Source organism: Hemicordylus capensis, chromosome 5 (genome assembly GCF_027244095.1).
Source record: "Hemicordylus capensis ecotype Gifberg chromosome 5, rHemCap1.1.pri, whole genome shotgun sequence".
NCBI classification, from domain to species: Eukaryota; Metazoa; Chordata; class Lepidosauria; order Squamata; family Cordylidae; genus Hemicordylus; species Hemicordylus capensis.
The window spans coordinates 56,607,614-56,631,829 of NC_069661.1; the positions used below are offsets into that span (position 1 = coordinate 56,607,614).

The 24,216-nt window shown below is 41.9% G+C and overlaps 1 protein-coding gene across 1 annotated transcript in view; it reads right to left on the minus strand.

Moving 5' to 3' along the window:
* The window catches only part of SLC7A11 (solute carrier family 7 member 11), a 90,752-nt gene that overhangs the window by 32,816 nt on the left and 33,720 nt on the right, over window positions 1-24,216 (minus strand). The window contains exon 6 of the mRNA XM_053251231.1: window positions 22,855-22,899. Within this exon, the coding sequence (XP_053107206.1) occupies window positions 22,855-22,899 (45 nt within the window). The remainder of the gene's footprint in view (window positions 1-22,854; window positions 22,900-24,216) is intronic.

A 24,216-nucleotide genomic window follows, 5' to 3' on the forward strand; every position in this document is an offset into this window, starting at 1 on the left:
GGAGCGGCTGGAAAAGGAAGGAAGAGGAGGTGCGGGAGCCACTTGAGCAGTGCATGATCCCCATCCTCCAGTGAGCCCTGACCAATCAGCTCCTAGGTACTGTGCTGAGGTGGTGGAACAAGGAACTATCCCCCAGCTGTAGGATGGGAATCCCCCACCCCCACACACATAACATATAATGATGAAGGCATGCATAGAAGACAGGTCTCTTGTACCTTTAACTGCTGCATAAAAGAGAATTTCATTCCAGCAGGTGCAGTTTTCTCACCCTGTTTTGACAAGCTACACCTGCCAAAGTTCCCTTTTCGAAACATCTATTAAAAGTGCAGGAGACAGATCGTTCTTTGCACCTGGTCAGCCTACACTATTCAGGCAGGCACCTTAAGATCAACAAAACACTGAATTATTTCAGGCTGTCATATTAGACCTGTCAAATATGTCCAAGATGATAAAGATAAATATTAGCTATACTTTTAAACACAGTTTTGAATTTTACCACAATTAAAATTAATTTTAAACTTTTATAACTGTTTTTATCCTGTGAAATTATATTGTTTCACTCTGTGAATTGTTTTTACTCCCCCCGCCCCCCCTGTGAACGGGTTATGTTTGTTTTTATATTGTAATTTGGATAGTATACACCACCTAGAGATGAATATATCAGGCAGCATATAAATATGATAGATAAATAAATAAATTTTATTTCTTCTTTCCCACCTTAACAAAAAAAAAGAGAGATGCAAATTGGTGGTGGAATCTATTCCACCTCCTATTCTGCTGGACCTCAAAAAACTGTCCAGAAGAAGAGATTGCTAGATTATAGAAAACATCTAACATAACCAATTGGAAATGAACAAAAGGTCATCATATTTACTCCCCCTCAGTCCAAAAGTATGTTCTCATATCCAGCTTCTCTCTGGCATTCAAAATACCACCACCACCATAACAACAAAACAGAATAATATTTCACCTAACCTTACTCTTAATTCAGTTTAGCAATATATTCCATTTTTAAATTAGCATTATTCATCAGTCAGTCTCTCTTGGAATTCTGTGACCTAAATGGTTACATGTAGTTTAGGATATTTGGTCCAGTGCCACACTAGAGTTTCACAAAGGATGGTGCAGGTTATTATAAGGAATCAGAAAAGTTCCAAGGGAATTTCACAACAGCCAAGGTAAAACCTATTTATCTGCAACTGGTTCAGCAAAGCTGACAAAGGAATTTAGCCTTCACTGTTTATGTGAGGGAGATCAGTATGGCCATGGGCTTTCAGAAGATTAAATATGAAGCCACCTATCTAGCAGGAAGTTCAGTTTTGCAATATAAAGCCTAACAACACAAACAGAACTGAGTCCTCTCTAAAACGAATACTCTCAAAACCCAAGACTATGTTTTTTTAAATTCAGTGCAAGATTTTTTTTTCTTTTTAAAGAAAAGTACACAAAAAGGCTGTTCACATGACCTATGCTTGCCTGGCTGGGGGTGGGTGGGGAGGAGGCAGGGGCCATCTTGCCTTCCCGCATACACTTCAAGCTGAAACAAGCATGGTGTGCTGGGGGATACCCCTGAAAGCTGGGCACTCTAGGGTCTGGTGCTGAGTCTGCTTGGGCTCTGGATCTGCTTGGGCTGCCTGCAGCCCAAGCAGACACATGGCTAGGTACCTAGGTAGAAGGGCACAATTGTGCATAATAGCCCAGGGGAAAACCTCAAGCTAACCAGAGAGGCAGCACCAGGATCAATTCCAATCCCAAAGCTCCACAAGAGCAACCCTACCTAGGTAGATCTCTGCAAGCCAGGGTAGGGCTGCTCATGTGTACGGCCTCAATGTATTTATTTATTTAATTTAGTACATTTATATATATAAAAAAGTCCCCATACAAAAAAGTCCCTGGGCGGTTCACAATATAAAACCATTAAATCATTAACATAATTAAAACAATTTAAAATAAAATAAAAACTCTAAAACAGAAGCTTTAGAGCTATAAACTAAAAGCCTGACTAAACAGGTATGTTTTTAGGTCCTTCTTTAAAACATTCAGAGAAGGGGAAACTCTAATTTCAGTAGGAAACACATTCCAGAGTCCCAGGGCAACGCTAGAAAAGGCCCGGTTTAGAGTCGCCACCAACCAACCACACACGGACCTCCTTCCCTAGATTATCAACAGGCGGTGTATGCCAACATATGCCAAACATTTCTGCTAAAGAAAGTAATTACAGATATGGGTACATGGAAATGAAAAATAAGTTTTCGTGAGATTGCAGTTGGTTGTTATTAATTTATTTATTTATTTATTTATTTATTTAATCAAATTTATATACTGCCCAAACTTTCGTCTCTCATTGACTCAAATGTTTCACCATTTCCATGCAATGTGGCTAGTTAGGTGATTCACTAGGTGGCTTAAGTGCCACCAACTCCTAGGAAACAATTGAGGGAGGGGAAGATAATTCCTGCCCTTCCCTTCAAACACCAAAAGGGGGAACCTCAGCATCATGAAAGTGCACAATTGAAGACTGGATAGTTGTTCCTATCCAGGATTATCCAGTCAATGCATCTGTGCTGTTCTTCTGACGAAGGTACCCCTGCTTCCACAGCCTGGCATTTAAAAGGAAAGGATGTCCTAAGGATTTGAAGGATATATAGATACATGATCATTCTCTATCTTTTAAAATCTATAGAGTATGCTCCTATATGGTGCAGAGATTTGAGGGCACCATGGACCATCTGGTCTTAATTTTTTTCCAGAACAAGCTGCTGAACACAGTACTGTGTAGCATACAGCCAGGTATATATGATCAGTCTTTTTCAGAGTTCCTGAAATAAGTGTTCAAATGCAACTTTTAAATAACTGGTTTAAATTAGTGTTCGTACCAGAGAGAAGATTTCTAAACCTTTGCTTGCTTGAACAAATTCAGTCCACCTTGACTAAATTAAACACCTAGTATCACGGGATAATGTCAATTATCAATTCTTAATGGCTTTTTAGCTATTTTACTGGATATACCACTTTGCTTCCAATGACAAATAGGAAATCAAAAAGGGACTGATTTACACTCAGAGTAATCTGTCTTCCCTAGGTTTGTCTCTGGCTATCGTGTGTTCAACTTTCAGCACAGCCTTGAAAACTATCTAAATGTTCTGAATGAGTACACTCTGAGGAAAGCTTTGACTCATCTCAAATTCTTGCAATCTACCATATTAAATGGAAGATAAAACTATTCCTTGTGATATGCTGTATTTTTATCTGTGGAGAAAATCTTATTATTTGCTGCCTTTTTTTTTTGGCTGCACATTGATGATTTGCTTTGCTGTCCCATTGAGAAGAATGAGCTTTTGAGGCATCATGAGCATTGCTCAGAGATACTATAGGGCTATAGGCCACTTTTTAAAATATGTTTGGCCAAAGCCAGACAAAACTATGTGGATATCCATGTGTTTCTCTGTTATCTGAATACATAAACTCCGCATAATGAGATCCCATGGTTTTGACAGTAGTGATTGTATACAATTACCTTGTTTCCAAATAGTTTTAATTTGTATGAACTTGCTATCACAGAAACAAATCAATCCCAACTTAACTGAATATTCATGCAGTATTACACCCCAAGTACTGAGGATTGGCACTGTGACACAGCAACCTTGATAGGCATTACAGCTCAGCTTTTGTCACAGATAGCTGTACAGAGGCAAACAATCTGCTAAAGAGGGTCTACCCTCTTGTAAGTTATACATTAAAATACAGAGACAATGCTGTTGGAGCTGCAAACAGAAGGTTAGAAAGTCATCTGATTTTTAAGTGTTTCAGAGCTCTTTTCTCAGAAAACCAATTCAAAAAATATCAGATAGGTTTTTCACAAAATATCCTCCAGTGACTGAGATTACTAATGCCTTAAAGCTGCAACTGGAGATAATTTCCATTTCCCATGGCATGACATTACAGCAAATGACTCTCTGCGTGGACATTTCCCAACAAGCCTGGAAAAAGAAAGCTGAGATAGGAAATGAAGAAAAGGAAAAGCACACACAAAGGAAACATCTATCATATTATTGGTATGAAACATGTTTACTAAATAGTGAGATGCGATGCCAAACCCAGGCTGTAAAAGATGTACTGGGACTTGCCCAGTGTCTGTCTGTCTGTCTCTGTCTCTCTCACACACATACTTTTTGCAATCTCAGGCAGGCAGGCAGCAAAGACATGCCTTGCTATGCTAGCATGCATGCTCAATTGGATTGTGTACAGCTTGATGGGTCAGCAGTTGTGCAAGTCTATTATGATTTCTAAGGTACCCTCAGCACAACCATAGGGAAATCTATGATGCAGTCTCATGTAGCATGGGCGCTGCATGTAAATGACACAATCACATAGTCAGGGTTGAATAACATCACAGAAAAGTACTTCCCACAGAGCCGCATGTAAAGGCACCTCTGTCTTCAGCAGATGTGTACCCACCATGAGAAAACCTCCCTGGACTTCAAGGGTTGGATGTGTCTTAAGGCCCTTCAAAACTCCCAGGCAAATGCACCCTAAACTGAAACATACTGGTCAAGTGGAGAAAACAAAAACTCCCCACCACCACCACCATACATACTTTCTCCCCGAATTTTGGTTTTCTTGTTTTGAAATGCTAATTGCCCCATCGAGCTGGCCCATCTGGTTCATGCAATCTGCTGTAATTACTGTTGCTACCATTGGCACTAAGTGGTTGCCACTTCCATCTGTTCACTAGCATAAAATACCACTGGCGCTTTCTATCTCTGCTGTGTGAGTAGTACCCAAAGATGAAAACAGAAAAGCTTAACCTTTTAAAAATAATTACAGGACAATGCTCTTCTTTCTCTACATTCTTATTAAAGTGGCAGAGTTGCTTTACAAAATGACACCCCCTCTACCACCTCATAGTACTCTAAACACAAATGAACACACACACACACACACCCTACACCATCCCTGCACAGCCTGCTGCATCACACTAAGGTAAATTCAGCCAAGCAGAGCCACACCACACACCATATTCTTGAATGGACTCCTACTGCTGTGCTACCTGTTTTTGCAGTGCAAGATACACAGGAGGAGGATCATAGAACTCCTGGTGAGCCATGATGCATAACTAGTGGGTTGCATTTGGCAGGCAAGATTCAATTTGTGCAGGGCTCACATACATGCAGCATTAACAATAACATTGTCACGGAGAAGATCCTCAAACGAGAACAAATCCTAATTGAGAACTGAATGCTTTGGTCAAACTGATAAGACTAAATTAAGTTCAATATAAGCACTCCATCCTAACTGTCTTATAGACTGCTGCTTTGGTACTATCATTGACTATTGGTCAAATGGTACTGGCTTTCCTACAAGCACAGCATTTGGAAAATAACCCATGTATTCTTAACTACCAATTATTTATGCAGGATTCTCATCTGACATTCTCATATGGGTTGTTCCATATGAAACATATGAATATAAGAAATTGACACAAGATTGCCAGTCTTCCATGTTAAGACCATCCCATTTTTTAAATTATGTCAATTTGCACATGAATATTCTTTGCCAAAGGCCAGACTTAACTGCCATTAACCAGGGGTGCAATGGACATGTGGTTGCCTGACTATGGTGGCCTGAACCTGACAACTAGTGGTGTATGTAACTGCAGACAGACAAATGGTTAAAAATACACCATGCTTTTTCTTTTGTTATCCAACAATCTTAATGGTGTCTTTATTTGTGAACTAATCTATATTTTGTATGCAGAGGCACTCTAACCCCTGGACCTTGGGGCCCCAGTCCGTGGCCTCCAAGGTCTGGGGGGCTCCCAAATGTCCAGGGGCCTCCTGCAGCCACCCAGTGCCCACCACACCACTGCCTGCCATGCCAAACCTACAGTGATTTTCATTTTAATTTCAGCCACCGAATGGCCAAGGGGTGGCTGCCAGAGGCGGGGTGGTGATCCTCGGCGGCAGCAGCCGGAACAACTGCTGGACCTGTCCATTTGGCCTAGCAGCTGTTGCTAACTGTGAGGCACGCCTGTGCAGTTGAGAGAGATCGTTGCAAGCCCGTGATGTCAAGGGCTTGCGATGATCTCTCTCAACTGTGTAGGTGCGCCTCGCAGTTTGCAAGAGAAGCTGAGCCAAATGGAGAGGCCCAGCTTTGCTCCGGCCACCACTGCTGCTGTTGGAGGGGAGAAGGATTGCTCAGCTCACTACCCGGCAGACACCCCTCGGCTACACGGTGGCTGAAATTTTTTTAAATGTAGGTTCGCCATGGCAGAAGACCCCCAAAATGCAGGTTTCGGGGGGCCTCACGGTGGGGCGGGCCTTGCAGCAGGGGCAGTCCAAGCCCCAAAATTACCTAGCTGTGCCCCTGTTTGTATGAGATTGAATGTGTGCTACATTTAGCTACATCTAACTCCAAAAAAGAATTTAAAGTTAACAATAGTGAACAGCCAGTTTTCAAATAAATTATCTCCTCTCCTGCTGTCTTTTTAAAGGCCAATTAAAGCTCAGAAGTCAACTTGCAGAAGGACCTTATTGGTAAATTATGAAGTTCTAAAGATAGATGGCTGTAATGGAAATGCAAACAGATAATTAATATTGCTAGTGTTGGGCCACCAGCCAATTTGCTGGGCAAAAACATGCATGAATTCTCATTTTGGAAAGAAATATTTTCACTTCGGCAAATTAGTTCCATAAAACACATACTCACTGAATTTCAATGTGCCCAGTTAAAAAGCATGTGAGTGTGCAAGGATTAATAATGATCTTCATGTTGTTTGAGCAGGAAATGCCAAGATAATCTGCTTTATAGATTATACTAGGCAAGTTCTCTTGTGTGGTTAATATATTACAAAGACCTGGTTGTAAAACTTCAGTCTAAACATCCTTGATTACTTATGGCTTAAGCATATTGCAGCCTTTAATAATACAAATCATATCTTTAGCTTCTGGAAATCAAGGGTGTACATAGATAGATCCCAACTATAATTTGTGCAAGCAGAACAGCATGTCTATTCATGCAAGGCAGGGTGGTCAGCTCCCTCCTCCAACAAAGGTTCTCTATGCCATACCTCATACTATTCCTGAGGTCTCTCAGGATTGACTTTGCAGAGGCACAGGGGGCTGCAAAACAGAGAAAGTCAATGGTTCTCTGGATTTAAGGCTATGTATTTAATTTCATCCAGTGGGAGTTGGACTAACCATTATGCTTAGAATAACAGAATTTTAGAGTTAGAAGTGACCTCAGAGGTCTTCTAATCCAACATCCTGCTCAGTACAGGAATCTTTTACAGTATCCCTTACAGATGAAGACTTCCAGCAAAGGAGAGCAAAATTACTTCATGAGGTGGATTGTTCCACTGTCAAACAGTTCTTGCAGTTAGGAAATCATGCTTAGCATAAGGATTGCCAGGTCCAGATGATGAAAATGCTGATATCCATCACCAAAAAAAGTGGAAATAGAGGACGCTCTTCACCAAAAAGAAGTCTCCCAAAAGTCTCCACCTAGCATAAAATTTGCATATGTTTATTGGTATCATATACAGGTGAAACTCAGAAAATTAGAATATCGTGCAAAAGTCCATTAATTTCAGTAATGCAAATTAAAAGGTGAAACTGATATATGAGACAGACGCATTACATGCAAAGCGAGATAAGTCAAGCCTTAATTTGTTATAATTGTGATGATCACGGCGTACAGCTCATGAAAACCCCAAATCCACAATCCCAGAAAATTAGAATATTACATGGAACCAAGAAGACAAGGATTGTAGAATAGAACAATATCGGACCTCTGAAAAGTATACAGTGTACTGTGCTTGATTGGCCAGCAAACTCGCCTGACCTGACCCCATAGAGAATCTATGGGGCATTGCCAAGAGAAGGATGAGAGACATGAGACCAAACAATGCAGAATTGCTGAAGGCCGCTAATGAAGCATCCTGGTCTTCCATAACACCTCATCAGTGCCACAGGCTGATAGCATCCATGCCACGCCGCATTGAGGCAGTAATTGCTGCAAAAGGGGCCCAGACCAAATACTGAATACATATGCATGCTCATACTTTTCAGAGGTCCGATATTGTTCTATTCTTCAATCCTTGTCTTCTTGGTTCCATGTAATATTCTAATTTTCTGGGATTGTGGATTTGGGGTTTTCATGAGCTGTACGCCATGATCATCACAATTATAACAAATTAAGGCTTGACTTATCTCGCTTTGCATGTAATGCGTCTGTCTCATATATCAGTTTCACCTTTTAATTTGCATTACTGAAATTAATGGACTTTTGCACGATATTCTAATTTTCCGAGTTTCACCTGATGACCAGGTGAGTTGTATGTCTATTCAGTCTGCTGTCTAGGTGCAGAGTTCTCACGATCCCTGCTTCTTAACCATAAATTCATATAAGGGTTAGGTTTACCACACACACAGTCCTCTGCCCTCCTCCCTCATGGGTCACACAGCCTGCTCTCCCCAGCCAGGCCAGGAACTTCACCTCTTGGCTTGAGGCAGGGCAGCCAGCCACTCTGTGTGCTGGTACCGTGGTGCATGCACGATCTCCCACTCGCTTGCTGTTCTCTACAACTACAAACATGTATAGAACGACTTTAAACAGAAGGTTTCACAGTGGTTTTCAAAGAAAAATAAATAATAAGATGCTCCCCTGTTCCCAAAGGGCTCACAACCTAAAAAGAAACACAAGGTAACACCAGCATCAGCCACTGTAGGAATGTTGTGCTGGGGTTGGCCAGGGCCAGTTGCTCTCCCAATGATAAATGGGAGATTCACCACACTAAAAGGTGCCTTTTTGCTCAGTCAGCAGGGGCAGCTGAGTAAAGTGAGTTAGCTAACTGCTAACTTCTCACCGCCACCACATGAAGGAAGCAAGCTGTAGCTGCCAGGCCCACCTATCCATGCTCCTGCATCACGTGGCTCTGCATCCTGCCACTGAAGCAGAAACTCCACTCTGGCTTCCCCGTTGAGTGGACGGTCAGTAGGGAGGGGAAGGAGGCAGAGGGAGATAAGCTGATCATGAAAGCAAAGTGTTCTGAGCAAACAAAATGTTCCAGCTGCTCCCCTGAACTTCGGACACCACCACACATGCAAAAAAGGTTGCTTGATCCCCCAAATAGTTGCATGTCCTCTATAAAGTCCCTAGTTGGCAACCCTACTTACCACTGTGAAACCACTGAGGTCTCAGTGTAAATGGAACCTCTGTTCTAGTGGCAAAGTGATGCTATCCCATCCCCTATGCACTGACCATTTTGATGCTTAGCACTGCTTTTTTTGGGCCCGGAATTAGCCTCGTCCATTGCATAGATCGGCTTGGACTGGAGTGCAGGGGTGCAGACAGAGTTTGAGGAACAACTCCTCACCAGTTTTGGAGGAGGTGGCTTTTAGAAGAAACACAGAATAAAAGGGCACTATTATTCTAAATCAACATGACTGATTTGGAACTTCGCTTATTTATTTATTATTTATTCAATTTATATATCGCCCTGGCTCAGGGTGGCTTGATTGCATTCAGAGTGTCCCCGCCCCCCATTTCTCAGAGGGTCTCTTTAACTTCAAATACTCTTTTGCTTGATTAGCTCTGGCTTCATTAAGAATGCACAGGATTTGATGTGGGCTTGGCTCATCTGCTTTGGTAATCTGAAATAATGTGCTCTGCTTGCACTTAATTGTCTACTTTCCAACCATGGCATGCCCACAGTCAGAATTGTACTTCATGCCTCCCAGGTTGCCTGGCCACACCCTCTACACATTGTACACCACGCCTCCAGATTGCTTAGCTACACCCCCTACTCACTGGTACACCACACCTGCCAGGTTGCTTGACCACACCCCCTACACATTCACAGGCTCATCCCTATTTTCATCTGTGAAATGTATGGGTAGACTTCTAAATGTAAGGCTCCTAGGTGAAAAGTTATATCTAAAGACAAGATTTTATTTCCTGATTTAAAAAACTAAAATATTTCTGGAGCCATAATGTATATGGAATAAGAGTGAAAGGAAATATTGACAGGCTTGCCCTTCAATTTTATTTTAAGGTAGCTGAACACCTTTTACATTTACATGAGCAAATGAGCTTTAGAAAGCATTTGAGGGATTAATATGTGTCACCTTTGATTACCTCAAGATAAAATATTACAATATAATCCTACAATTTCTGCACGACTTGCTTGGCACTGTGGCCTTAGAGGAACGAACAAATTGACTTTGAGCCAAATGTGTTTTTTATGCATATTTAAAGCAGAATAATGCAAAAGGGATTTTGATCACAGGGTATTTAAAGTCTTCCTTAAGACAGGACACTGCTGTCTCAATAAAAGGTTAAAAAGAGGAAAATATAATGTGATGACTATTCATAGGTAGCATGAAGATTTTAACACATTAATGCATGGAAATATCCCATATATTAAGACACCAAGACAAAAATAACTTGTGCCCATACTCAGACAATTAAATATGTGACTGGAGAGAAACAATAATGTTTATTTATCTATCGTATTTTTATACCGCCTGATATGTTCATGCTACTGATATGTACTTGATATGTTGCATGTTAAACAGCTGTTTAAAATTCATTTTATGAATGAATTGTATAACTTGCCTATTTACTTACTTATTCATTCATGAAGAAATAGGCAACATTCATAAATAAACAAACAAACATTACAAGGTTTTAGCTATAGATATACATGCTTAAATCTCCCACTAAAATCAATAGAAAGGCACTTAAGTATAGCTAGATCTCTTTTTAAAAAATGTATTTATGCACTGGGTGAAAATGGTAAATAAATAAAGTGAAAGGCAGTATGGATTGGAGATGCATCACTCGGAAGACTTCATGAATGGGTTTTACTCATGTGCAGAATATGAGATATGGACATATCTGAGGCTTAATTTTTCCTCAAGTCATATGATTATTAGAACATAAGAACATAAGAACACCCCTGCTGGATCAGGCCCAAGGCCCATCTAGTCCAGCATCCTGTTTCACGCAGTGGCCCACCATGACACTGGTGACACCATGTTGTTTGAAAGGGAATGTTTGGCTTTTATCTGTAGTATGTGACTTGGCTCACTTGCATGAATCATCTCCTGCTATTTGCTTTGTAGGCAAGTTTTCACAATGTCTGCTTTCGGCTCACGGCTCAATGTGGTCCCATCTTTTTTAAAATTATTATTATTATTATTATTATTACATTTATATCCCGCTCTTCCTCCAAGGAGCCCAGAGCGGTGTACTACATACCTGAGTTTATCTTTCACAACAACAACAAAATTTCGTCCTTTCCAGCTCTATGGTTCTTTCCAACTCTATGATTCTATGGCCTTGCTGTCAATGGTTGTTGCCATTATAACTCAGTTGCTATGTCAGCATGACTGATCAACAACTATGCAAGGAGACAACTTTCCCTGTAGAAGCCAATACCTGAAGGTGAAGTGGCAGCATCTGGCAGACAAAGGAAACTGCAAAGAGATATAAACTCTAGAAGAACAATCGAAGAGAAGCTCATATAGGGTTGGCCAGCATGTCCGTAATTAAAGTTTATGTTACAGTCCAGCATAATGGGCAGCATATCCTTTCTCTCTTCAGGTAACCTTACTCTAGCATGTGCAGGTTATCACTACTTACTGGAACAGATCTTTGGCTGAGTCTACTGTGCATGCAGTTGTGAGGGTGGGATTCAGGAGCAGTTGGCATGTTTTGGCAAGCCAAGAGACCATCTCTTGGCAAGCTAAGGTACTATTCCCCCTACTCACTTAATTAAACGATAACATGGCACCAATAAGCTATAAAAAAGCTAAGGATAAACTGCAGTACTACTGCTTGTATATCTGTTGGGAAACACAGTTTCCTTGCATGTCATGAAGACAGGCCATATTTTCAAAAGAAGTCACAATTAGACTTCTCAGTCACAATGAAGCCCTTCTCAGGATTTCAGCTCCCCAAATGTGTAGATCTGTTACCATTCATATGCCAAAGGAAAGGTTTCTAAAAACGTTGAGCGCCCAACAGCTGCCCAGTTTTCAAGAATGCCAGTGCAGCTAGGCAGAGTGTCTTTGAAAAGCTAGATCCATCAAACTTGATATTTAAAGCATCGTATGAGTTATCGATTTAACCAGGAGTGATAGTACATCAAATGCAGCATGCCCAACTTAAAGGGCTGGAATCTACCAATGTGCTGGAAGCGCTCTGACATTTGGGAAGCTGTTTTACTCTCATTTATCTGTGTCTACATCACCTTCCTTAAGTCTGGAAATATCTCCAGTATTATGCTTCTTCTTTTCATTTCTCATTGACTCAAGATGTTGTGACTTTCAGCCATTAATTAATATAAAGTGGAAGCAGACAGTGTATTAATTAAATATGACACTCAGATTATTTAAACCTGATATTAAAAAACCACAAAAATTATTCAGGCTATTCTGATAACTCTGCTTTCCAAAATGACTGATGATATCAAGCCCTGGCAACTTGCTCTAAGTCTGCAGCATCTTGGCTCAGAAGAACAGAAGGAATAAATGAAGTGAGAAGAACATGGGGAAAGTCTAATAGACAAACTGACTAATCTCAGACCCCAAGGTCATAGCAGAGCAATTCATTCTCTGTATTCCAACAGGCACTAGACATGATTTATCAATCTGAGAGTAAGCTTACAAACACTATACATCTCAATAATACATTCTTTGCACTGTGTAACTTTTTTAACAATGATAGATTGCCTGGATGGCCTCAAACTTATTTAACAAATGGAAACAGAACATTTGCAAACTTTCAGAATGCCCACTCCATGTTTAAACAAGGAATAACTCTGTACACATCTTGCCATAAATGCTAGCAGGGATTTATAACATCAAAGGCATTTCTGAGAACAGGTTTCCAGAGCTCTGAGCTTCTCTGTGTATCAAAGAAGTTTTGCCTTTGGGTCTTATCATTGCATTTACCTATGACCTCATCCTTTTATGCCAAAAACATTGAAAACTAATTCCCAATACTAAATATTTGGAGGACATGGTTGACATTTCCATATATAATGTCTCATATATCAGTTTAATGATATATTTTAATGTTACATATATTTTAAACATGAGTGCAAAAATGTTTTGCATTCATTTGTAAAATTTTGCAAATGTTATTGGATGACTTATTCATCACTCACTTTATTAAATTACTTCATACTGTTTTCTTCATTCGTTTCACTATCTTATCTATCTATCTAAAATATTTATAACTGCCCCTACAACCAAGTGCTGCTCAGGGAAGCTCAGAATAAAATAGCATACATTTTTTAAAAAGACAAATAAATAGACTGGCAGAAAAGCAGTAAATGCACTGTTAAATTATTTTAAAATTTGCATTTGTTAATTCCCCTGTGTCTCATATGACATGGAATAGCCAATGACCCATCAAAAGAAACATTAGATACTGCCCATTTGAATCTGCCAGAGTCCTCCATTCAATGTTACAGTCCCTGCTTTTGGCCACTCCACGGATTCCACTCATTTGGTTAGGACTAGGGTTAGGACCATTTTGTTTGTGGTCCCTCACTTCTTAGAAGTGAGTCTTTACATGCTTTTTAAAAGTCATCAGAAAAGGACCCTGGCAAAGCTCTTCAAGAAGGGCTTTCCAAAACTGAGGGACCACAAACAAAATGGTCCTAATCCTAGTCCTAACCAAATGAGTGGAATCCATGGAGTGGCCAAAAGCAGGGACTGTAACGTTGAATGGAGGACTCTGGCAGATTCAAATGGGCAATATCTATTGTTTCTTTTGATGGGTCATTGGTTATTCCATGTCATATGAGACAGAGGGGAATTAACAAATGCAAATGTACCAAAGTGGCCTGAAATCAGTTTATTTAAGATGAAGTATGTCTGCCAAACATTTCCCTTGAGGTTTGATGAAGATGGGATTATAGCACAGAAGAAAAATGTAGCAATAGCTTTCAAATCTCTGCCCTACGTAAAACAGATTAAAAAACCCTGGTCTGTTCTATGTATTTCTTGTAACACAGGTAAGACCAAGATCTAAAATATAAACTAGGGGGGAAGCAGTATAATGTTCTTGTCAAATAGGATTGTTTAACAGTATACTTTTTAAAAGGTTGCTTTAAACATGCAACAGCACATGCACCCTAATAGATACAGTGCTGATTATGGACATGGGAGACCTTCATTAAATCTTTGCCAAATCATAGATTCAAAAGTTGACCTTGGCAAGTGTCTGTCAGCATTGGTAAAAAAGGAAAGACATGCTAAGTTTCTCACAGAATTGCTCAGGTGGCGGGCCGGATGACTGGCTAAAAGAGCTACAGAATTATTATTTTTTACATGATTCAATATAGTCTTTTGCCAAATTCACTGCTTCAACGCATCCCTTTGCAATAGAGAGACTTACTATTTCTAAATGAAAATATCTGTGTTGGCTACATAGCTCTTTTCAGGCACACTTTCAACCTACATGTTACAGAAGATTAATTATCACTGTTTGAGCATGAACTGATTATAGGAATACCAGCTGCCAGTTATTCTACATGGTGAAGTGCACCTGGAAACATACAACTGTGACTGATTTTGAAGCAAAACATTTACTTTGGCACTGCAGAAGGAATCATTATACACTTCCTTGTTCCAGGCAGTAATTTGCATGCACAGCTCTTTACAAAATATTTCAAATTACACATCTGGAAGAATTACAAACTTGATCCTGTTCACAGCAATAAACAATTCACAATTTAAATTCCACTGTGCAAAGAACTTCTGCAGTAAACCTATACAATGTGAATTACAGCAGAAGATTTAAATAAAGCACCTACAGCAAAGCAAACAAGATAGTTATACAGCCACATGTCTGCTAATGCCTGTGGCTGTGAGCCTCCAAACCCGCCTGTTCAAATAATCAAGCTGTCCATCTCCAGTTGTTCATTAGGGGCTTCATCCAAAAATGAATGAAGTCCATCAAAATGCTATCTTTGTGAGGGGGGGTTAGAGCACAGCTGTTATCTAATCGACCTCTTTTTGACCACATGGGTTAGGCAAGCACTTATTTTTCTTACTCACTGGGAGAAGAATCTAACTAGTTGGACCCTGAGCTGTTTCCAGAATCGCTTAGACTGCATCTTGCAATGAGTGAATGTAGAAACCGAATTAAGAGCAATATCCACTGCTTGATTTAATTGGTTCTGTTTAGAGACTCTAGCAATAGCAATAGCAATAGCACTTACATTTATATACCGCTCTCTAGCCGGAGCTCTCTAAGCGGTTTACAATGATTTAGCATATTGCCCCCAACATTCTGGGTACTCATTTTACCGACCTCGGAAGGATGGAAGGCTGAGTCAACCTTGAGCCCCTGGTCAGGATCGAACTTGTAACCTTTCTGGTTACAGGGCGGCAGTTTTACCACTGCGCCACCAGGGGCTCATCTCTAATGAAATCAACACTTCTACAGGTAATTTACTGACAATACAAAGGTCTTGGTTTGCATTGCAGGTAGTAACTGGGCTAGCCTGCTTATATTCTAATGGTTATTTAATAATCTTGGAAATTTTTCTTATGTATTTCTGCTTTCATGCAAAGAATTAATTCTCAAGTGCAGAATTAAACACAATGGCATCTAGTTTAATTTGCACTCAATCACATTATGAACAGGAATAATGATAATACTATATATTTTAATCTTAATGGTTTTCTAAGAAAAGGGAAACAGCAATGACTATATGTGACTACGATTTCTTTTGATATTTTGCTAGACTAGTTTCTAAAAAGCTAGAACTGGCGCAGATGTTACATATCTTTAAAAAAAAATCATTTTTCTTGTGTGATCTCTCAATGATTATCTGAAGTGAAGAAGTGAGATGATCACAGAAGCTCCTTTTGTGATTAGAAAACCTACATCTTGTTATCTTACTAATCATGGAAGTAAGTCTAATCTTGTGCAAGTCTCAACTTCAGACATTACACTGTTCACACAGCTAGACCATTCAAATGAACAGTTATCTATTGGGGTTAGTTGGATGAAGTAATGTCTGTACCAGTTCTTATATAGATCAGATAGACAAACTAATTCAAGGTGCTGGTTATCACCTATAAAACCCTTCAGGGTTTGGCACCTCTGTACCTTAAGGACCGCCTCTCCCGTCCAACTTCAACCCACCCTGTGCGGTCGCCTCAGGTGGTCCTTCTCAGAGTTCCAGACCAAGTGGAGGTATGTGAGGACTGAGCTAATGAGAGGTTGCCTCTGTTGCAGCCTCCTCCCTATGGAACTCTCTGCCTCCTGTGATTCATAATGCCCCCTCCCTTCTGTCCTTTAAGAAGCTCCTGTAAACCTATCTAATTTGCTATTTTGCCAGGCTTTTAGTTTTTAACATGGTGGGGGGTTCTTTTTCTTTCTTTTCTTTTCTTCCCCCCCCCTTTCCTCCCTTCTTCTCTTGTCTTCGTTGTTGTTTTAATTTATGTAAATTGCCTTGAGTCTAAGGAAGTCAGGTGGTCAATACACTTGCTAAATAAATAAAATAAATAAACTATAATAGATAGTTTAGATTACAGAAGGTTACATAGACAAGGCCCAATTCCCAGATCTGGTTCCACAGATAGACAAAAAGCAAGAGTGACTAGAAGCAAATATATACAACCAGCCCGCTGATAATAGTTTTTGCTCTTTGTGTATGACAATTTCTTGCTTATACCAAATGAACCATCTGGCTCCTCTGCCACTAACAGAATCTGCTGTTTTACAATTCACAACAATTCAACTCAATGTTTACTGAGCAGTGTGACATGTACAATTTCAGTCTGGACCAATTGCAAATTGCACACAACTATACTTACAAAGGGGCTTGTATTTTTTTTTCCCCCATGAGGAGAAAAAAGCAGTAAGGAGTGCACAATATTTTGAGCAGAAAAACAGCCTGAGGAAAGTGATACACAGCCCATCTCCCTCACTCAGAGGTGCACTTAGGTAATTTTGGAGCCTGGACCTAAAAGTCTTTGGAGGCCCCCATCCCCTGCAAATTAAGCATCATCATGCTCCGCCAGGCAACCACACCACCCAGGACAGACTAAAGAGGATATGGGGGCCCCCAGGAGCTGTGGAGGCCCTGGACTTCAGCCCCAAAGTCCAGGGGTAAGAACACCTCTGCCCTCACCAAACTTCCATTCAAAGCTGCATACCCCTACAGATGCTTTAAAAAAATTATAAAAACAAATATTGAAGAAAAGTTAAACACAATTATGCATAATGTATAGTTGCCCTATGACAACCTGTCACAATCAGAAAGCTAAGATAGGCAAATCCTCAAACACAGCAAGGTAGTAGAACTACACATTGAGATATAGTGCTGAAGGCCCACAGCTCAATCCTAAACCAGATTTCCAGGCATGCCGAAAAGCACTGGTGTTGGCAAATAAAAGAAAGAAACTGTCCAGTCCACCCATACGTGAGTTTCTCCTCACAACAACCCTGTGAAGTAGTTTAGGCCGAGAGAAGTGACTGGCCCAGAGTCACCCAGCTAGTATCATGGCTGAATGGGGATTTGAACTCGGGTCTCCCTGGTCCTGCTCCAGCACTCTAACCACTACACCATGCTGGCACTATAACCCTTTTCTCCCATGCCTTTTTTAAAAAAAACATTTCTATACTGCCCAAAACTTACATCTCTGGGCGGTTTACAACAAAATAAAAACAAAATAAAACATTCGTTAAGACAAAAATGGGTGGGGGACACACATTACAACAATTTAAAAATTCAAAAAAATATGTTTAAACAGCATTAAAACCAATTAAAACAACTTTAATTAAAAGCCTGGGTGAAGAGATGTGTTTTTAAAGACTTTTAAAAAGCTGTCAGAGATGAGGAGGCTCTTATTTCACTAGGGAGCGTATTCCAAAGCCTTGGGGCAGCAGCGGAGAAGGCTCGTCCCTGAGTGGCCACAAGACGAGCCGGTGGTAGCTGCAGACGGACCTCTCCAGCAAATCTCAGTGGGCGGTGGGGTTCATGCCGAAGAAGGCGTTCCCTTAAGTACCCAGGGCCCAAACTGTTTAGGGCTTTATAGGTTATAACCAGCACCTTGTATTTTGCCCGGAAACATATTGGCAGCCAGTGTAGCTCCTTCAATACAGGAGTTATATGGTCTCTCCGAGATGACCCAGAGACCAGCCTGGCTGCCGCATTCTGGACCAGCTGTAGTTTCCGGACTACTTACAAGGGCAGCCCCACATAGAGCGCATTACAGTAATCCAGTCTGGAGGTTACCAGCAGATGTACCACTGTTTTGAGGTCATTCACCTCAAGAAACGGACGCAGCTGGCGTATCAGCCGAAGCTGATAGAAGGCACTTCTGGCCACCGCCTCAACCTGGGATACCAGGGAGAGGCTTGGATCCAGAAGGACCCCTAGACTGCGTACCTGTTCCTTCTGGGGAAGTGTGACCCCATCCAGAACAGGCAGATCAAAATCATCTCTCGAGTTCTGACCCCGCACAATGACTACCTCCATCTTAGCCGGATTCAGTCTCAGTTTGTTATCCCTCATCCAGCCCTTCACCGACTCCAGGCAGGCATTTAGGGAGGTTATGCCCTCTCCTGATGATGCTGACATGGAGAAATAGATTTGGGTGTCATCAGCATACTGATAGCACCCTGCACCAAATCTCCTGGTGATCTCTCCCAGCGGTTTCATGTAGATATTAAACAACATTGGAGACAATATGGAGCCCAGGGGAACACCATACAAGAGTTCAGATTTTGAAGAACAGCAGTCTCCAAGGGAAACCATCTGAAACCTGCCTGAGAGGTAGGAGCGGAACCACTGCAAAGCAGTGCCACCAACTCCAAACCCCCTCAGACACTCCAGAAGGATACTATGGTTGATAGTATCGAAAGCTGCCGAGAGGTCCAGCAGGACCAATAGAGTCACACTTCCTCTGTCAATTGCCTATTGGAGATCATCCGTCAGGCTGACCAAGGCAGTCTCCACCCCATAGCCAGCCCGAAAGCCAGTCTGAAACAGGTCAAGATAATCCATTTCATCCAAGACTGTCTGGAGCTGGGAGGCCACCACCCTCTCAATTACCTTGCCCAGCCACAGAAGGTTGGAGACAGGCCTGTAGTTGTTAAAGTCCTAGGGATCCAGGGTAGGCTTCTTCAGAAGCGGTCTAATAATTGCCTCCTTAAGACAAGGAGGCATCCTACCTTCCCTCAGAGACGCGTTTATAATCTCTACCAGGCTCTCGACAACAACCCCCCTGCCACATAATATAAGCCATGTCAGACAAGGGTCAAGAGAACAGGTGGTAGGCTGCAGCATTCCAATCAGCTTGTCCACATCCTCAGGAGTCACAAACTGGAACTGATCCAACCTAATCACACAAGAGGAGTAGCTGGACAACTCCACATCAGACACTGAGGTAATTGTGGAGACGGAGTCTAAGTTGGCCCAAATACGAGAGATTTTTTCCACAAAGAATTCATTAAACACATCACAGCGGGTAATCGATGGTTCCATATTCTGATTCAAGGGAGGAGGGGCACTCCCTAGCCCTCTCACAACCCTGAACAACTCCACCGGACATGAATTTGTGGATGCAATATGGGCAGAAAAGATTGCTTCTTTGCCGCACGTATTGCCTGAGCATAGGTCTTCAAATGAGCTCTATGTCACAATCTGTCGGAGTCTTTCTCCACTTGTGCTCCAGTAGTCTAACTCGCCGCTTCAGCCCCTGTATTTCTTCTGTATACCAAGGGGCCAATTTTGAAGCAGGTCAGAGAGGACGCTTAGGAGCAATCATGTCTACTGCCCCAGTGAGTTTGCTATTCCAATTCTCCACCAGGGCATCAACAGGATCACCAGCAGAGCCAACACTAAATCCCTCCAAGGCTTCTTGAAATCCAATTGGATCCAATAACCTTCTCGGGCGCATCATCCTAATAGGTCCCTCGCCCCTGCGAAGGTGGGAAGTGATTGTGAGTCCAACCTTAACCAGATGGTGGTCCGTCCATGACAATGGGGAAATCATAGGATTCCCCACCCATGGAACACCACCCTGATCAGAGTGAAAGACCAAATAAAGTGTGTGACCAGCAATGTGCGTCGGCCCCGAGACTAGGGATGTGCAAAAAATTTCGGGCACAGAACAATCTGTGCCCGAAATGAACAATTTCGGGTGATTCAGGGCCGAACCGAATCACCCCCGATGTCCCCCGATATTTTTCGGGCACGAGCCGAATCACCCGAATTTCGGGCACAAAAAATTCAGGTGATTCGGTTCACGGTTGATTTTTGGCGATTTTTTAAAGTTTTAGTGACTTTGGGGCAGTTCGGGGGCATAGCATGGGATCTGGGCAAAAGTACTGGGGTGGGGTGGTAGTGCCTAATCGGTGCAGGCTACCACCCCAATTTCAGGGGGATTGGGCAAAGGGCTGATTTTTGGTAAATTTCTGAAAATTTCATGTATTTGGGGCAGATTGGGGCATATTGGGACAGAAAGTGGGGCCTGGGGCAGAATAGTGGGGTGGGGTGGTAGTGCCTAATGGGTGGAGGCTACCACCCCAATTTCAGGGGGATTGGGCAGAGGGCTGATTTTTTGAGAATTTTTGAAGTTTGGGTGTCTTTGGGGCAGATTGGGGGCAGAAAGTGGATCTGCCCCAAAGGAGTGGGGTGGGCTGGTAGATAGTGCCTAATGGGTGGAGGTTACCACCCATCCCCAATTTAAGAGTGATTGGGCAGAGGGGTGAATTATGGTGAATTTATTTGTATGAGGTTTGTCTTCATAAGGTGAAGTGTGCTAAATTGATTACTTCCTCATATTATTCATAGTAAAGGAAAGTGTGAAAAAGTGAAAGTGGGGTCATGAGAGTTGTTTAATTGAAAAATATCTCATTTGCTATGATAGAATGAGAATTCACACCTCAGAAGTTTTGCCGGAAGGGGAAACAGCTATTAGATTCCAAGTCCCCTTCCCCTATAACAACCCGCTGACCTGCCAACGTTCCTTCTTCTGTTCCCTACCACGACCGGAATGGCCGCCCCACAGTCAGTGGACACGCCCCCTGTCTCCCCCTCTCCAGTTAAGCCCAGACACATTCTAAGATTGTCTCACCCAGGACAAATTAAAACAGAAGCTCCACTATTAAATGCCCCCCCATACAAATACCTAGGCCAAGAGCGAGGCCCTCGCCCTCGCTGTCTCCCGAAGTGGCTCCCCCAAAGGGGCAACCCCCTTTGGTGTTCCCATAGAACCCCGCCCCGCCCCCCACCAGCAGCTATTTGCCCTTGATCATGCCACTGCAACAAATGAATGACGAATAGGTGTTGTGGGGGGCAATTTTTAGCAAGAATGTAGCATGGAGTGTAAAGAGTTAAAGCCCCTGTCTACCCACGCCATAAACCTAATTCAAATGGCACACACAGAAACACTTCCAGGGTTGCTACCTTAAAAGGGGAAAATACCTGGACCACACATCCATCCCCGTGGCTAAGACCATAACGAAAATACAAGGTCATCTAATCTGGGCCTTGTATTTTCAAAGGGAAGCCATCAGTGCTTCTGTGCCCCAGTAACTCTTGGTTCAACTGGAAGCTTTTTGTACCTAGCTCAGTCTAATCAAATGAAGACTGCATAACAATTCCTTTGCCCTAAGTGAAGAGCCTCCACTGCATATTGGTCCTAATAAAAGGTATTACATTACCATTGCTTTTGGGTTCGTTGCAAAGTAAGTGTTTTAAAGGTATTGCATAGGTTACCTCTTAATATAAGGAATGAACAGTCACAAGGTGGTAATTAGGAGAGGTGCTCATTCAGAGATCAGAAGGAAACTGAGCTGAATTGAGAACTTATATCCATGCATCACCTCATGGATGTGTGGTGTAAACAATTTGTATGTATATGTAAACCATTTGATATAGACATGTAAACCATTTGATATAGACATGTGAATAAGGCACATTCTGTCCAAAGTGACTGGGGAAATGCAATTATCTCATGCTCTCTGTAACAACCCTGTGGTTGCGTATACCAACTGGAGGGCCATAGAATTCCAATTACAGTATGCTGTAATAGCAGATGATTACATTAGCTCCTGCACATGTGCTCCTGCAAATGCTGGCTCTGCCCAGTCCAATTTCAATTCAAGCTCACGTAGCAAACGCTGACCCATTCAAGTGCTCCATGGAATTGCCATCTCATTTAAAAACAACAACAACAACTATGTATAGATGGGACCATTTGTGCCAACGTTAGCATACCAGTGAAACATCCTTCTATAACTTGTTTGTTGGCATGTGCCACTGCATGTGAATGGCCTGACAGATGTGCAAAATGCCTTTTAAACGTGGCAACAGCTACAGTACATAGAACAATTACATAGGTAAGTTTTATACATGGCCTTGTCATATTTAAATTGGGCCTTAGTGTGGTGAGATTGAGCAGACTGATACACAGTGTATAATTAGCAGTTTGAATCAATATTTAAACAGTCAAAGCTCTGTCACAAAATGCTGCATTCAGAGCCTGATCCTCCCTCAGGGACATGTCAGTGACGTCCATGGAATGATTCCACAGAGAATTACTCATCTGCTGAAGAGGAGAATCAGAGCCCCAGAGAACTACTTTCTTTTCTGCTTTCCATGCACAGGAAAGCTTCACACCTACTCAGGTCAATCCAAGTCAAAAATAGCAAAACTTCAAGCAACAACACAGTCAAATAGACATTAAGTCTGCAGGAGAAAAGCAACCTGATCAGCATACAAAATTATTTGAATAGAGCACAGCATATTTTTTTCTGGAACAGCACAAAATTTAAAAAAAAAATTTTAAGTAGCGGGGAAAGAGAGACCCATACCTTTCAGGGTTCTCCACTTCTTCAATAACAAAATTGAGGTAAAACCTATATAAACAAAGTTCAAAACAATTATTATGTATACTGCATCCCTCAGCACACAACATAATTCTTACTTTATATTCACTACATCTCTTTGGGGTGGGTTAAGCTTAGGCAAAGCAAAGCAGACCTCAAAGTGCACTGAGAATAATTTATGGCCTAATCAGTTTGATTTGTGTGACTCATCTTCAGGGCAACTGGCTTGATCCATTCAAATGATAAGCAAAACAGACTTGTATAATAAGTTATTCAAAGGCAATGAATAAACGATTGCTTTAGTTATCCTTTGACTTTCAGTTATTCTAAATAGGGATGTGCACGAACAGTTCATGAACTACCTGAGGCCAACAGGGGGCGGTGCCTTTAAGCACACAGGTAAGGCACTCCTTACCTCTTCGCCCCCTCCCTGCCGCCATCCCCCCACTGGTGCTCGGTTTTGAAAGAGATGCATGGCGCTGCAGAGTTCCTTCCTGCAGCCCCAATTGGCCTCAGCATGCAAGCTGGCCATGTGTGTGCCGATGCCAATCTGGGCTGCAGGAAGGAACTCTTCAGCCCTGCACTTCTCTTTCAAAATCGAGCGCTGGGGAGGGGAGTGGTGGGGAGGGGTGAACAGATAAGAGATGCCTTACCTGTTTTTTAAAGGTCTCTCCCTCACCGCATATCGAGCTGGCTCAAACGCTGGCATTAAAACAGGTTCAGCCCTCCAGAAAGGGTGTGGTGAACCTGTTCATGTACATCCCTAATTCTAAATCAGTTTTATTCATTGTAAGGCCGGGGGTGGGTGTGGCCAGTAACCCATTAATCTTAAGTGATTGGATCTGACTAATCATTTATTGGGTCTATGTGAAGCTTCGGCCAAAACTGAATACTCTTTATAGTCCCTGTGCAACATATGAAGACTACCATTCTATCATGACAACATGTAAAGACTGGCAACATGTGAAGACTATCAAGAATATCAGTGCTGCACCTTGCCTAGCTTCTTTAAAGGAAAAAGAACCCCCTTCAGTCACTGCACGATCTTGGAAGATGTGCACGGAGTGCTGAGAAGGGTAGCCTTTCTCTGTGCTTTCCTCCAGAGCTCTTAAGAGAGGGCTCCATCTCTCTTAAAGGGCCCTTCCAGCGCTGAGAAAAGTGCAATACTGTGCAGTGGGAAATGGCTCTTACGTTGAAGGTTTTCTGTCAAAGTGGCCCCAACTTGTAAACAGTAAAAATCATTGTTCTGAAGTGTGCTGGCATGCGTTTCTTTGGTTTACCTGGGGCTTTCCCAGATGGCAAATTTACTTCAAAGTTCCCTGGGAATGGTGGGTGCATGTTCACACA